General features: G+C 35.8%; 1 protein-coding gene across 1 annotated transcript; it reads right to left on the bottom strand.

Moving 5' to 3' along the window:
- Window positions 1–365: 365 nt before the first annotated feature.
- On the bottom strand, window positions 366–17,224 carry LOC145489796 (SEC14-like protein 1). Its single transcript, XM_081468849.1, has 18 exons — window positions 17,140–17,224; window positions 16,669–16,818; window positions 16,234–16,365; window positions 12,243–12,371; window positions 11,613–11,826; window positions 9,272–9,348; window positions 8,720–8,755; window positions 8,536–8,595; window positions 7,661–7,790; window positions 7,131–7,219; window positions 6,411–6,481; window positions 5,680–5,738; window positions 4,935–5,113; window positions 4,167–4,235; window positions 3,928–4,056; window positions 3,196–3,429; window positions 2,257–2,399; window positions 366–1,927 (listed from the first exon to the last, which is right to left on the bottom strand). Exons 1-18 carry the CDS (start codon window positions 17,200–17,202, stop codon window positions 1,816–1,818), a joined length of 2,076 nt encoding a protein of 691 aa, XP_081324975.1. The 5' UTR covers window positions 17,203–17,224; the 3' UTR covers window positions 366–1,815.
- Window positions 17,225–17,459: the final 235 nt, after the last annotated feature.

Genomic DNA, 17,459 nt, shown 5'->3' with positions numbered 1-17,459 from the left:
TGAACTAGCTAAAGGCTTACCAGTTGGGTATTAACAATAACATGGTTACAAAATCAAACCTGTACATACAGGCTAAAATACAACTAGTGAGAACAGTACAAGAGCATGAATCCAGAATTCTGGATAACATTGTTAAGTCAAGCACCTTGAGCAATCTCAGGGAACAAGCCCAGCCAAGCTGCCTGTTGTTCATACAGTTGATAATCTCAATCCTCATACAGGATTTTTTTTACTATTTTCCTTAAAGAATTGTCATTAAATGGCAACTCAAAAAGGGTAATTCCATGTAGAAATTTTCTACTTGGTGAATTGTTAATTGAGGGGCTCACCTCTTTCTTTAGTGTGTGTACGAATTACTAAAAATATTAAAAAATATATCATTCAAGAGAATAGCAGAAAGTACAGAAACAAGACATGGGAAATTTTAAGATCACAGTTCTTAAAGTACTGGAAGAACTGGAGGCACAAGGAAACAAATGACTGCAAATTTCAAAATCTTATATGTACATGTTCAAAGTTAAGTCTAGTATTTCTAGCTGCTCTATTATTTCTCTACCTGCTATGAAAAAACACTGTGACAAAATTAGCACCAGGAAGCAGACTCCCTATTCAACAGTATGTCAAAATAATTTCAACAACAAACAATAGGATGATTGACAAATCATTTTTGCCTGCCAGCAGACAAAACAAAATACAGGGTATGGTGTTTCCATCATTTGAACAAGCCAAATAAATTTTGTAGCAGATAAAAAAGTGAGAATAACTCATGTCCCAACCTGCGATCAGACATTCTTTTTTTTCAAAAGAACGCCTGATCCCAGGTTACTCCAGTCATTTTCAGGAATGAAGCATCTCGACTCTCTTGAGCGTTAAAATAATTATAAATATTTTGTCAGGAATTCAATGCTCTGTCAGAACTCAAAACAAGGCAAATCATGCACATAAGACAGTCTTCACAAAAGTGAATGATCACATGAAGCTTTAGGTACCTACTTCGTGTGCGACTAAAGATGTTTGATTTTACAAATGATTTACATTCAATGCAATCAAACTGTTGGTTTCTGCCAAACCAAATGGAAAAGGAAAACAGTGAAGCAATGTGAGTTGCTGCTTTGCTGAGTTTTGGAAGAACTTGAATCTTTACACTGCAACCAGGTCACACCTGGTGCAATATTCAAATTTCTTGTTCATCATTCTAGGTATTATCCTTGCATGTGAACCATAAACTGTAATAATATTATCCTTATATCTAATCGTTCCTTTCTGGTACACTTCGGCAGCACATCAGGCAGATTTGTTTGAGTCGTGGTTTGTATTTTGGTGAGATGTAATCAAACAAAAATAACCAAACGAGCCTGATACATGTATGCCACCAAAGTGTACAAAAAAGATACGATCAGTTATTTGTGTACCCAAATTTCGCAAAGTAACCATGATATCATAGCCATATTAGGTCAGTGACCTGTTATTGCAGGATATCATGACAATATGCATGGCGTCTGATAAGCTAATGGTGAATTTGGGTACAGTAAATTGCAAAAGTACTTGAGACAGCAGATTTTAATTGTGTGACAATTTCAGGTGGAGTTACATGAATGCTACTTTCTACTGTTTACACCAACACTGACTTGGAGATGAGAGGATTATGCACAAATCCTTGGAAACTGGCAATTTTAAGAATGATACTCTTGGTAGGTTCACCAGGAGGAACCACAGGGCCTTTCATCGTAGGTCTTGTTGTAATCCCTTGGTGCTTTCTTGCGTGACATGTGATTTGGGTGTACTTGGTGATTGAGCCCCTCTTAACTGTCGTTGCTATCTGGATGGGTGGGAAGAACTGCTTGCTCCAGAAGAGTGACTTGCAGAGGTCGATACACTAAGCTGAGAGAAACCACTGTGGCATGACTCCAGACTTGATAACGATCCCCTGAAAAAGTATTCATAGGAAAATTAAGTATAATTATTATAATTATTCTACTGTACTGAAATACTTAACAAGTTTCTCACATATCTTGTTGTTAGTAGAAGTAAAATTATACGTTTTAAAAGAAACTGGAAACAACTTTTGAATGATGTTTGGGAATGACTCATGCCATCTTCAGTTTATTGAAACTGAATTGGATGATCCTATATGTCTCGCTGAATTACAATTAGTGAAAATAGTTATGAAAGTTTCCTGTAATTTGTCAAACCTTGAAAAATGATTTAAAAATACAAACATTCACGTATAGGGTTTATAGAAGCCTTTCATATTACCTAAAATCCCCTGAGGGAAGCACTTCATGATAGTACATGACCTTAGCTCTGGTGTGCCGGCCATGAGCTTGACCTGTTGGAGCTCCTGATTTGTATTTCCACTGTAGAACATACACACCAGGAATGGAACAAACGTGGGTCCCCTAACAGACAGAAATAATCACAGTCAAGTTAAAATAACGTAGTTGAATCAAGATCAGAGACACCTTGAAATTAGTATGCAGGCTCAGAAAAGTTGCCAAAGACTGGATTTGAATGTTTTTAATTTTTATTCAATTTTGTTGTAAGAGTTTGTTTTCTTGTTGATTGACATTGATTGGTTTCAACAAACACCCCTCTACCATCTTTGGAGATTTGAGAATGAAGAAGAACATAGTTCTAGACAGGTCCATGTGAAACTAATGTAAGATAGGATCCATAGAGAAAAGAGATCTGGAGGTTTACTCAACACACCTAGATGATTTCATGTGAAATATAAACCAAAGAAATCAAATTCTGAATTTGTACTTATTTTCCATGACTTACTTATCTATTTATTACAAGATGTTGGCAAAGACCAGAGGAAATTGTGATTTCACAGGTACGATTACAATAATTATGATTATACCTGCATAATTTTAAAGTTCCCATGTTATTGTGATAATTTAACTATAGGTCCATAATTACAGTATCAAACCAGGAATGTTAAAGTTCACTCTAAAATCTTTACTCTAGGTCAGTTGCTCTTCTCTTTTTTTCCATTTAAACTATATTCATTTTATATCATGCCATAGAAATTACAGCCAATCAGAATACAGAAAAAAGCCATTGTATATTCAACAATATTCCATCATGCACCACACGTATGTCACATTAATTGTGTAATTGTGTATTTTAATGATGTATTTTTTATGGCATGGTATTCCATGGAATATCCCACTTGTCATTTGTATTATATACCTGTATGGATTCGCCATCAAAGCAGTGCCTTGGCTTTTCAACCACCACAGCATCTACACCTGCAATGACTCCAGACTGATTTAGGGATACATCACTTCCAAAACTTGACAAACTAGTGCTGCTGACTGCTTCACGAGGACGCTTGTGTCGGAAAACTGTGTATTGAACATCTCCTTTCATGACATCAAAATCCCATGTAATGACAGACTGTGATTCCTTGATTGTCACCAAGACCTGTTAAAGGTTAATTTAATGAATGAGAACTTGAATCTGTGCACGTCAAGAGCCCCTTATGCCTATAGCTGACACTTCCATGGTATAAAGTGCCTCATTAATATTAATGTAGACTTTCTCCTGGGTTGCATCTGAATCCATCATGATTAAACACACTTGTACAATTTAAATTTAAATTTTTGTATATAATTTATACTTTTTAGATTTTGCAATTGTAAATTCTATACCTGTAATTCTTTATTGACTTTTTTTGATGCTTTTTATACTGGTCACCGATTAATACCAGTCAATCTATATATTGATCGACTGACCGGTCTTTACCAGGATAAATAAAGTTATTATTATTATTATTATAAACCTGAGAATGTTTGTCAGGTTAGCCAAATAATTTATGGGTACCCAATCAGACATTCTAGCAAATGAAGTGTAAGTGACCTGAGGCAATAGAAGTATTATTAAATCCATCATACATGAATAATGTGGCTCTCTGCATCTTACCTCAAGGGGTGATCCTTTACTAACATGGGCTGTTTGGTAGATTTCACTGCTCCAGGATTCTTCCCCTTCACTAAATTCCAGTGATCGATACAGAGATTTGGGCACAAGTCCTCCATCCTTGATTTGGCACTGCACAACAGAATGAATTTAATTTTTCCATTCTTAATCGCTCTTAATAATTCTTAAAAATTAATGATTATTAATTCTTTCCACTTGTTTCTTATGACTAGACTCCTTACCTCATATGGACCACCAAGGAAGTCTGGAATGTATTCTGCATCAATGTAATCAGTCAGACCACCAGGATCCTTTAACACAGAGAAGGAAAAAATCAGCATGAACACTATACAATAATAAAATCTATCTGAACATAGGCTAAGTCTGCATACAAACCAAGTAGCCCACCAAGCCAGAGCTTATTCCAGTTTCTGTAGCATGAAGCGACTAGGAATGTGTCTACTTCCCCCTGGATGGGATGCTAGTCCATCACAGGGTTACCCCAAGCATTAAATTCTCCAGTACCCATTTATACACCTGGGTGGAGAGGGGCACTGTGAGAGTAAAGTGTCCTGCCCACGAATACAACACAATGTCCCCGGCCAGGCCTAGTACCTGGACCACTTGATCCGGAGTCAAGCACACTAACCACGAGGCCACTGCCCCTTCACATTGTAGTCTGCTCCACATAGCAGACTACAAAATAATAATGTGTGAAATGGGTGGAGATATTCCATACTATTTGTACTCTAAAGACTGATTTACATGTAGCACGTTCTCTGTCTTTCTCTTAATTGTTTTGGCCATACAACAATGACAAACACAGTTGACAGTCAGGATTTCAGGAATGAAAAATGACAGACAATAAATATATATCTCATTAGACATTGTGCTGTGAAGTATCACTGCACATTTTTACTGTACATTTTTTGGTCAGACTGACTCACTCTGGACTCACATTAATTTAGCTAGTTTTGGAAATATAAAACCAAGGTAAACTTAATTTGTACCTGATAATCATTCCCGCCATAAATGAGAAACTTGTTCCTTGTGTTTTCGTCAATGAAAGGACTAACCAGTGTCCATAGAACACCAAAGATCCTGGGTGCACGTACAATCAGTAGCCGACCCATTGTTTCAGGGTAGTTACATTCAACAACTTCAATCACCTTTAACAAGGCTTTGATGCCTGCAAAATAAATGTTATTTGACAAAGTTACAAAGTACATGTAGCAATATTCACCCTCTCTGTCTTTGGTTTCAGAGAAATGACTTGCATTTACTGATTTTTAGAAGGCCCTGAATATTGATCTTTTACTTTATTTCCTAATTCTGAAACCTAACATAAAAGTAAGTAACTAGTGATGCTAGACAGGTTTACATTGACGTTTACAACAGACAGCAAACAGTCTGTTTTCTGCCTTTTGTACACTTAAGTGAGAATATTTACATTGTGTTTATATATTTTTCCCCTCTTTTTGTGTTGGATTTTTGGAAAAGAACACAAAACCAGAGGCATTTGGTGCTGTTTGCAGGTTGCCATAAATGTCATTCTTAACCCCTCTTATACTACTAACTGGCCATCATTTTCACATTTTGTCATGTTTCCCTAGCAATTTGCTGGTACCCATTTATACAGTTGATAACCAGTTAACCATGCCCTTTCATAATTATACTGTACACTGAAAAACTCCTACTTTTATTAAAGCCCTTTTCTCCTTTATCGTAATTGATATGTAGTTCAGAACTACTCACCAGGTCTCCACAGATGTCTCATGCTCAAGCCTTCCAGATCACAAAGACACGTCCATGAGCTGAAAACACAAATTAATGATGTGAAGTATATATGAAATAATTTAATTCATATTTGCACTGCGGTTGTAGATGAAAGTGAAGAATGATCATCTTCACTTTCATCTACAACCACAATGCAAATATGAATTAAATTATTTCATATATACTTCACATTATTTCACTCCTCACGGGAAGATATGAACTCAATTAATTGACCTCGCTCCCAATGTGTGGCTTCATAGCTCAGTTGGTAGAGCATCGCACCGGTATTCGCGGAGGTCACGGGTTCGAATCCCGTTGACGCCCTGATTTTTTCAGGCTTCTTCTTTCCAATTGCTTAAATTGGAAAAATTTACTGCGATGATCATTCTTCACTTACACAAATTAATGTTAGTGTAACGTACAATATATATTTATTTACAGACATACAATAGGTTGCAGTCCTTTTTGATTTATCCAAAACATGATGTTGAAAACAATGTGACAAGTGAAAAATCTACTATTTCAGTTTCAAGGAATAGTGCCATTGAATTAAGTTACAGACAATGATATTATTTCCCAAAAAAGACTATCTTAAATCACCAGGGAAAAAAGTAATATGAGTGGCAGAGTAAGTGGTTGAAACAGACTTACAGTATCAGAGTAACAATTAATAAATAAGTCATTCATTATCAACTGGAGTGACATATTACCTGATTGGATGTCCTGTCTTTTTGGTCAGTTCCTCTGTCATTTTAAGTCCTTCTTCATTGATTGACACAACCTTTAGAGAGGGATTTACCAAGATTTAAACTCTACTTATATTATTGAATAAAATTCATCGTCAAAGCTCTCTTCAAAATTTTTATTGACAATTTATTATGAACATTAGTACATGTTTAGGGTTCGTTCTTAATATCTTCCTTTGTTAACCTCTACAATTAAACTGGCTTCAACTTTAAACAACTTTTTTTTGTTGTTTTTTTTCAGGGCAGTAATTTGTAAACTTACTATACTCCTCAATTTTGAGTGAACAGAGAATCAAGGATGCTCTTGAAACAAAATAATCACTCTTACTATATTTAATTCAAATATAGGTGTTGCCCTTGTTAAGCTCCACCCTCAAATTTTAAAACATACTGCCCTTGAAAAAGCACTGCTGCCATACTTTGGCAAAACATGGTACATCATATCCAGAAAACCACTTACAGCAAAGTAAGTTTGACTTTGAGAATCCTTTACACCGTAATGTGAGCATCAGAATATTACAAAAATTTAGCAGCATCCTTATAACGAGTTTTCCACTGCAAGAAAACCCTTCGCTCATAGCTTAGACTGCAAGTCCTGAGGTAAGGAAACTGCACTGTCCATTGACAAAATCTATTAAGGCAGTGAATGGCCACCCTAAGTTTGCACTCTTGAAGACTACTTACATGCTTTAAAAAGCCATCCTCCCCCACAGCCTTCAGCAGCCCTTTAACATCCATGGATCCCAGCCTGAGTATATACAATGGTCGGCCCTCTGTGGTACAACAGTAAGAGCAATCAGCATGGAAGGTAAACTCTTTGGTCATGTACAGGACTGCATCTCGCACGTATTGTACCTCATTGTGAAGGCAATTTTAGCTCTAATCTAAATTTGCTTATGTGGCATTGAGACAAATGTGACGGGAGACTTTTTTTTTTTCGATGCTATTTTAATACATTGAGAAACTATGGCTATGTGGGGATACATCATTCTGATTCCCATTGGCACATGCTCTTGAAACTAACAATAATTTATTTCAAAGTGATGTCAGTTCCTCAGTATCCCATTCAGTGTGCTAAAAATAAGATGTTATCATGGCCGTAGTAATGTTTTGCTGCTTTTCTAATACCTTAAAATAGATTGCCAAAAGTTGTGAAAATGAAAGGGTGTTCCAGCTGCTGAATCAAAAAATTTCACATTGACCAACAAATATACCTTTATCTGTGTTATGCCAGCCACCACAGTAGTAGTTTAAAAGAGGTCCGGGAGGGTGCCAAATTTCTCTTATATTATCTATATTGTGATGTCGTCGCCATGCTAGAGACTCACACAGCATTTCATACACCTGAAACACAATAGAAACAACGTTTCAAAAATAGAGCCCTTATGGAATTTAACCAGCTACAGTGTATAATGAAAATTTCACTTTTTAAAATATGAATTAACAAATTATATCTTGATACATTCAGTTTTTCTCTCAGTGAGAGAAGTATTCTCTACACATTAATTTTTTAGGCTGCCGTTTACTTGACCATGGAGGTGTCCAACCAGAAAGCTCTTGCTACTTTGGCCACCGTTCACTAAAAAAGTTTTATTTACTTACAGCTTCATATATCTTAATTTTTTTTTTACTATTTCATTAATTATCTTTATGTATCTAAATTCCCCATACAGTGTGAAAAAATAAAGAATTGAAAATTGAATTGAATTGAACATGTATGTGAAGGTGTAAAGACAATAAAAATTCAAGCCCAACTAAAACTATGTAAGTTGACCCTTTTGTTTCATTATGAATTCATAAAATGACATGAACACTCAGTTATTTTACTGTAAGTTGTTCTTTTACAAAAATATGTCAAGTAAGAAAATGGGATTGTGCACTTTGCTCTTTGTACTAGCATAATGGCACTGCTTATCTGATAACATTACGTCTAAATTCATCAAGTCTGTTGTTGCTAATCCTTCACAGTCTTGCCCATCATCAAGCTCAACCATGTTGATATGATTTTTTCCAAATTTTCATGGCTTCCAAGCCAAACTTTAATAGAAGAACCTGTAATATTTACTGTTATAACACAACATCACAATACCTTGTCTAAATTGAAGTCTCGTGCTCTGAGAAATCTTAAAAGATGAGCGTCATTTGGCATCTATAAAAAAAAGCTATCATTTAGTAAAAGATTTAATATAATAATTGCTTAATATGTAAACTTACTATAATTGTTAATTAAAATATGCACAAGGCTATCCTGAATATAAAACAAGAATTTTTACCTTTCCTTGATGAGTAGAACTTAGTTTCTTGCGCAGCTGTAGGTGAATAATGAACAGAACAACCTGTTTACTGTTGTCAATCGAAAAAAGATCCATTTAATACAGCACATGCTGGGAACTGTGTTGCCAAAATGTCATGATTGTTAAATTGATGAAGACAGATTTTGTGTAGTGACTTGAGGTAATATATCAAACACAAAAGACCCTACTTGACTGCATTTCCAAACACTGAGAAGGGAGTTAAAAATATGATGTATAAAAAAGTATTTTTGACGAACTTCAAGGTGTTTGGAAATGTGGTCAAACACTGTCTTGAAAGTTTGATATATTTTCTCAATCAAAACTGAAACTTATGACAAAAGGGAGAGTCGTAAAAATATATGCTAATTAAGATCAGATACCAAATACCGTCAAGGTCCTGATTTCTTTGTTTAAACTTGATAAATTAAAAACTGAAGCATGGCTTTGGCTGAACAAGAAGAATATCTCAAGTTGATAGATTATTCTGGAATTTCAATTGTGAATGAAGCTTGTTTAACATTCACCACTAACCTTAATGAGTTGATTCTCTTCTTTTGGGCTCAGTTTCCCAAGGAACCTCTGGATGTAGTCATCATCAAGCTTGTAATCTGAACAAGTAATCAAAAGCATTTTGCAATAACACACAATGCCATTTCAGGGCAGATTGTGCATGTTAGTCCGGATTGAGGCCTGACATGCACAAGTATCAGCAACTCCACATTGAAAGTGACAGCTGCCAAGTATCTCCTTCATGATGCCATTTTGCAACTCTTAGAAATGTCTGTACTGTTATTTTTATTATTTTAGCCCACTTTATGAACATCACTGAACTTGAATTTACTTTTTTAAAACTCAAAAAAACAACTTCTTGGAGAAGGAAACATATTTTACCTTTGCATTTCATTAACTGCCTGTTACAACATTTTTGTCAGGTTGCTGCACAAGTTTTCCTTTAACATCATTGAAGTCGAGTGTGACTTTTTTAACACAGAAATTTTTTTCGTGGGAGGCAAAGTGTAATTTTTCTCTGCGTTTCATATAACGTTTTCAATTACAGTCCCAACCTCAGTTAAGGTGACCGCTGTTTAGATGCTTTTATAATGAATAAAAGAACTAACATCTCTTAGATTCAGATGCTTCATCAATATTCATACAATAAACAGAACATTACATCGCAGCTTGGTGACGTGAACTTTACCTTCTCGTGTTGATGGCATCTCTCACTGATTTGCTGCCCTCACCCATGAGAGATACCATCAACAGTCAAAGATAACATGTGTATCCCTAAGCTGCCTTATAATATTCTCTGTGTACTTGAAACTAAGACTTAAAAGCTACTATTTTACATAAAAAGAAACATTTTGAAAACATATTGTCATGTCATCTCTAAAATGGTAATTATCAGCCTTTGCTAATGATGCAGCAAAAATTAGTGTTTAGTCGACGTTAGTAATAGTTACTAGTGTTAATGTTTCAGATGCATGATTCCTGAATGATACCTTGAGATATAGGATTCTCTGACTTCATTTGTTTACATGTAACAAGTACTAAAATGTTGTTTCAGAAGGAGGATGTGACCAAGTGTAAAGGGAAGCCTTATGTCCTGCATGGGGTCTGTCCTGGTCATGCCCAGTCAAAACTGTTTACTTAAGAATTTATCATCAGCCAAATTAAGGTCATTTCTATCAAAAATTTTAATTCAATTATGGCAGTATGTCCACAACAATGACTGCAGGTGCTACTTATGGTAATTTAGCAAAAGATGTCTGAATTGTGCCTTTGACATTTTGGTTTTCTTATTCCCTTTCTTCCTATATTAAGAATAGAAGTTTGGTCAATAAAAATATCATAATTATACTCTTTTTTGGCTTGTTGCTCATGTTTCATTAACTGCATTTTATACTTGGAATGACCTTTGAAATGTTATTACTCCTTCTGTCTTTCAGATTTTTTTAACCAAAATAACTTGTACATCAGAAACAGAACTCATCATCCAAACTGGCTGCAAACTGAAAGTAATTAATTCCCTAACTTTTCTCAATCTCACGCAAATACTAGAATTTGCTAATAAGGTACTACAAAATTTCAAAGCTAGCACATGGATTCAAAATCAACATGTCATCAACATGTCATCCTAAGCTCATCTAGGGATCATCTGCTTCTAATAACAAGGGCTTTGGCAACGAGTACAAAGTACAAAATACAAAGTGGCATGCCTAATCGACCTCATATGTTTTACTGACGTAGTTTTGAAGATTTTTACATTTTTTACTTTTTAAGTTTTACAGGACCCCTTTGACAATACTATCATAATAAGTATTGATGGCTTTTATTATTATCAGAATTATTACTATTACTATTGGACTGAGTGGAATCTAATTCAGGGAGTAATCACACAAGCATGATAACGGCCTGAATTGTATGACACAGCGTCCAATTACTAATTAAATTGAATCTATAACAAAAAAGTCTTCAGAGAACTTCTGTTGAGAGAAAAAGTCAGTAATGCTTTCCATAAGTGTTAAAAACCGTAGGGAACATTAAGAAGGAAACCATTAAAGCATGTGTAATTGGTGTGTGAATCACGCAGATATTACAGGTATTCAATTACAACTTTTTGTAATTGGATACCTATAATTGGACACCCATGTGATCGCATGCGGATTACATTACAACTAGGCCCCCAGAGAACCAATCATGATCAAGAATTTTGCTATATATGTGATTAATATTATTATTAATAATTTATTATCAAGCTACTACTAAAATGGTGTTGACTTAAGCTAAAAGGGGTCTATCCCTAGATTATATGTGTTTCACTTAAAAACTCGGCCTTGCGTATCATTTGCATTTACATGTGCTCACTCCTCACCTGGTCTAGAGGCAAGTGGTAATGTATCGGCAGCTTCTATTGCAGAACTAGCAATAGGAAGAGCGTCAGTGCCATCCTCCTCAATTTGGTCTGCACTGCTCACTGCTTCTGCACTCTTTGTCCTGGACCGTCCATGGGAATTCTCAAATGGAGCTAGGTATGTTACCCCTTCACTTATCAACTCATCAATGTAGTATTGGATCACTTCTTTACCCTGTCAAATTAGAGATATACAAAATGATCAAGGTCAGGGTGTTTTCTGCTTTACCCTTGCACAGCCTTGCTACAGTTCTACATAAAAAAATATTGATAAAAACTCTTCACTGCTTTTAATGCTAATTTCCAAGTCAGAACATTTTTGTTTGGATTGATTGATTTTGACTTCTTGTAATCTTTCAGTGTTAAGAATTGTAGTTGTGGAGAAGTGGCTTGCAAGCCTTAGTGACAATATACAAGCATATATATACCATATGCTCCAAGTATTCTACCAAGTTATAGAAGTCCTTGATGCTTCCATCAGTTATCACTTAATATCAAGTTATCCTCCTGTTTCTTATGACTGTAGTGTGATTAGAAGTATGATGGATTTAAGACCCAGGTGAAGGGTGATTGTGGAGAACCTAAGCTCACCTTTTTGATATTCTGAAGATACAACTTAATTGCTAGCTTCTCTATAGCTGCCTCAAAACCAAAGAATGACTTGATGTCCAAAGTTGCATCCTGCTCAAAACAAGTCCAGTCAGGATTATCTGGGTGAACCTAGAGAAGCAGAGTAGTGTTGGGATTAATGGAACTGACATTCCAGAGTTATTTAGAGAATATGATCATGAAAGGTACAGTGACCAAATGTTTAGCACACTGGATTCAGGATTGAGAAGCTAGTTTAAAGGAAGACCTTCAACTAGTGTTCTTTGCATGCTTCTGTTGCTGTTATCATCCAGGCAATCATTGCTTCAGCACACATCTCACTTACACAATAATGAATATATCGAAGAAAATGACATTGAAGTCAAGTGCTCAGGACAGCTTATAAACAGGGAAAGCCAGATTGAATAAAGCAGCAAGATTTCTTTATTAAATAAATGAGGGTTTTTGGAGAATGTTCTGTTAACTGCTACATTGTTGTGAGAGTTCAAACACATTGCATACAACTTGGTCACAGTGGGACACAGTAGTATTACATTGGTTCACTGTTTGCTGCTTTTTATTCTTATCTCCTTTTTTATTAGATCTGGCTGCTAGTTAATTTGGTTTGGAGATGATTTATGATGATGAAAACTGCCATTTAACAGTTGCTGAATATGCTCTCTTCTGGCATGGCTATGGCTGAAACAGATCAGTAACTGTTGTTTAAATCTGGCCTTTAGTCTTCCAAGTCTGTTTCATGACTGTAGTTTTTTTACAGGGTTTTTATACTGTTCTTTTGCAAACTTATCTCAATGTTTTGACTGGCTTGATTCAATATGCACAAATTCAACGATGATTAACAGCAGACTATCATTTCTTCATCATCAAATCTATGTCATTTTATACGTCATGGAAATTTGTTATACATGGATTTCTGACTGCTGGATATCTACAAAGTAGTTGTGGATATTATTCTTTGAGAGTTGACCCTGTCAGTTAGAGCACAAATATTTTCCAAGTATCTAAAACATTGAAATTTTAATGTATTCCTAAGCTCAAAGAATGGTTCAAATACAAAGCCAAAATAATACTTGAAATTGCTTGACATGTCTAAACAAAGATCTACTATTCTAAGAAGAAAATAAACGAGATCAATATCTCATGGAAATTCTATAAGAATTTCATACAACCGGATAAGCTAGGTTTTTGAAAACAAATCCCAGCCGCTGGGTATCCACATCAGAATATCCCACCAAAACACACTCACTGACTGATTGTGGCTCACTGGCTCAGAAAAACCTAATCAATAATCTTGAATAGTGATTTGTTATTCTCGCACAATGATTTCGCATTCTCAACAGTTGATGTTGATTTCTCGATAGCTTGCTACATCAGTAGTTTTCTTGATTAATGGTTTTCATTCTCCATGGGATAATTTACAACCTAACTGCCATGACAGTTTTTAATTCTCATACTGTGATTTCATTTCTAATGCAGTGATTTCCCAATCTTGCATAGTGATTTCCCAATCATGCATAGTGATTTCCCAATCTCACATAGTGATTTCCCAATTGCACATATCGATCACTGAAACTTGATACGTGATTTTGAACTAAACCCACTTTTGTCATGTTTGGCTTGCCATATGTTTCTCCTCAACATGCTTGCCATTACATCGTTTAAAATTGTGTAGTTCTTAAACTTATTAAAAATACATCAAGTATAAACAAAGGAAAACAAGACCATGCATATGACTGTATTTGGATATCTGATCTTAATTAGCTTGAGTTTTGATTAGGAAGGTATATCAAGCACTCAAGACAGTGTTTGACCACATTTCCAGACATCTAGAAGTCGATAAAAAATACCCCACTACACATCATATTTTCAATTCTCTTCTTGGTGCTAGGAAACGTGGTCAAACACGGTCTTTCTTAATGTTCAATATGTATAACTGGTTTAATAATTATTCATACTGCTTTGGGACAGCCCCGATAAAATGTTTCCTTTCCCATCACCCTCAACCTGATAAAAATAAGTCTGCCTGTTGGTTCAAATTAAAATTAAAGCAGCCAGAAGAAAACAATCTTCATTGACAAATTAGCCTGGATAATCTCTTACCCATGACTGCCATTTTGCACTGGAGCCATGATCACTTCAAAAGGTGTTTGAAGATGTTGTTAACAGGGTTGATTTAGTCATAAAGACAACTGAAGATATAACTGAAGTGTATTTTTAAAGCTTGGGATCACCCAAAAAATGGCAGCAGGCAATGAATTGGTTGGGCAATGGAAAAATGAAATGTTTCAGGGGCATGGCCTAATAACTGTAAAATGGGGCTTGGAACTGGTGTTACATTTCGACCAGGTAGTTTCAGTTTCCCTTAGGATATAATGTTTCGATTCACACAATTCATCTCCCACCATGAACAGTTATCGCAATGAAACATGTTTCATTTGTGTTCAGGCTAACCATGCTCCAGCCTGTAGTGTGAACACAGTAAAAGTTTTCATTTCTGATGTTACAACTGTCTAAAATGCAAGCTTTTGCCATCACTGCGACTTGCAGTACTGCAACTGTACTCTGAATAACATGCTAGTCCAACACAGGTTGTCAGTGTAAAGTAGGGGTACTTATAGCAAATAGAATTTTCCTTGTTTTTATTTCACGTGTTTGCATTACCTCTGGGGACCATGTAATCTACTCATTAGTACTTTACTTATCATCATTATGCATAGTTTGGACTTCATTTTTCGTCAGTGCTTGTTTAGCGGCTGGAACTTCAGTTTTCTCCGGTTTCTATCATGTTTTTGCTAGCATTTAACTTGTTGTGAGCGTCTGAATTATTATTCTGAAGAGTTTAATCCTGTTGAACTCCCCACAGTTTGTAAGTTCATTTTATTCCACTATCAGTTTTTGTTTTTTTTTTGTGTTATATTATTGCTCGCAATTTTCAGTTGAATCACACACTCACTCACTCTTGCGCATTTCTATGCACAATGATCAAACTGTGCATTCAAACTGTGTCGTTTGTTATCTGTAGTGTCTACTTATACCTGTACGGTACTTATTTATCAGCTATGTTGAGTTGAATAAAAGATGCTGCCACATTACAGACATTCAGAGGTGTTTCTAAGCAGTATCTATTAGAAAGTAAAGCTTGTCTAGAACATACAAATCTACATATCATTTCTTTACAAAGTCCTGCTTTTTAGTTTTCTCTGATTTATTATGCTACATGTAGTCAAAAAATATTATGTCTGTTTTTACACAACTTTAATTAAAAGAATCCCATGCTGCAGGAACTAAGAAACCTCTCAGCAAACTCAACTGATCAATTTAAGCACAAAAAAAATTCTATATTTGACTGGAACTTCTGAAGCATGCAGATATTGGAAACATGGTCCTTGATGTTACTAAAAACATGATAAAGGTTCCAGTATTTTTCAGTTTGTAGTTCAATATCATGTTTTACTTTCCTGTCGGATATGATACAAGAACCGACCTGAAATTAATTTCAGGCAGAAAAATAATAATCATAACTGAATAAATAATTCATTGTTTTCCATTCCAAAATTAACAGGTATGACAACAATATATATATGCCCAAGAACCTAGGAAAAGGAATTTAGTGGTCAGTTCTATTGTTATGTAAATATTCTCATTGGGACATCATACAATTGGTAACGTAATAAGCGGCAGTCACCACATTAAATATGCATGTGACATCAATATAGATGCCTTTGTTTATTTTGAGCCCACACTTGTGGTGTTTGCCTTTGCAGTCATTAGCAGAATCTCAAAATACATCATCACTGACGCAAATCAGGCGAACGCAATTTCAAGGAAGCGTGTTGAAAATCACTACACTTGTGAAGTTTGTAGACTGAAAACGGAAGACGCACGCACCACGAGGAAAATGCGACTTTGTCGCAATGGAGTTTTCTCAATTTCCTTTTCGGCTTATTTTTAGGGAAATAATTAATTCACTTACCGAATAATAACAGTGTTCTGTGACACCAACACGAGATGAAAAGCTCTCGTTGTGAGCAGTGATGGTTAGAGTTCTTTCTCGCCTGTCCAGGCAGTTGGTTTGATTGAAATAGACATATTCAACGCCAATGATCTGTGTGAAGAACAAAATCGTTAGAGATCTTCATTACAAGCCAAAACTCGTTAACTCGTTTGGTATCGCCCATCATCTAACCTTAACCGTGTTGGGCTTGAAATACTGTTGAATTCAACGATTAATTTTCGATCGACGTGTCCAATTTGCTGATCACTAATCATCTGCTGAGTAAATTTTAGTCATAATCAACTTCTACAACTAATCTCTATCACTATGGAGTTATTATTAGCTACAAGCATATTTTCCCCCGAGAATCAGTCGTTCCATCCGTCCTCTCGACATCCTAGAAAAGTGACTTACTTTCTTTAACAAATACGGCGCGTCTACATCCAGTTTACACCTCCTCTCGATGTTGTGTATCGCGCCATCTTCGCTCTTGTATTCAGACAAAATTTCGCTGCCAAGAAACACGGGAATCATATGACAAGTAGGGAAGCGCTTTTCGTATGCCTGCCAGGAAAAAACGATGCACTGATTATTCAAACCCACAAAACGATTTCTCGATGGCAAAACGTTATCAGATGGGCCATAAAGATACGGTATTATCACAAATCATCGAAGCCGCCTCCAATGACACAATTCCTGATTACACAATTCTACTTCAAGAGACTCAGCACGTTATACCATGAAACGTATGATTTACGATTACTTGGCACCTTTGAAACCTCTTCGTTCATACTCGAGATGATTACCAATTAGTGTGAAGGAATCACGTCTACATGAAAAGAACCAGCCACTGAAATAAAATGAATAAAGCGAGAAATTACTTACCGCCATAACAATCTCGAAAGGGTACTTGTAAACCCTAACCGGCGACTGGTATTCTTGCACCATCGTAATTCTAGTAAACACTTACACACTAGATCTAAGTTAAAAGCAAAATATGAACAGTTCGTTCAAATTAAAACCGATTTTACAAGACACACCGGTGTCATCATAACACAACGACGTGTGTTCGTGCGTGAGCTGTATGCAGGAAGGCGTAACATTATATACTTTGTAGGGTAAGGTGGGAGCGAGTGGGAGCAGGAAGTGAGGTCATTAAACACAGCTACCAGGCCTTGTTGCACAGTGGTCTCTTTCAAGAACAA

The sequence above is a fragment of the Orbicella franksi genome, chromosome 6 (genome assembly GCF_964199315.1).
Source record: "Orbicella franksi chromosome 6, jaOrbFran1.1, whole genome shotgun sequence".
Classification (NCBI taxonomy): domain Eukaryota; kingdom Metazoa; phylum Cnidaria; class Anthozoa; order Scleractinia; family Merulinidae; genus Orbicella; species Orbicella franksi.
The sequence above is the reverse complement of the archived record's forward strand: the minus strand, read 5'-3'. Positions and strand labels throughout refer to the sequence as shown.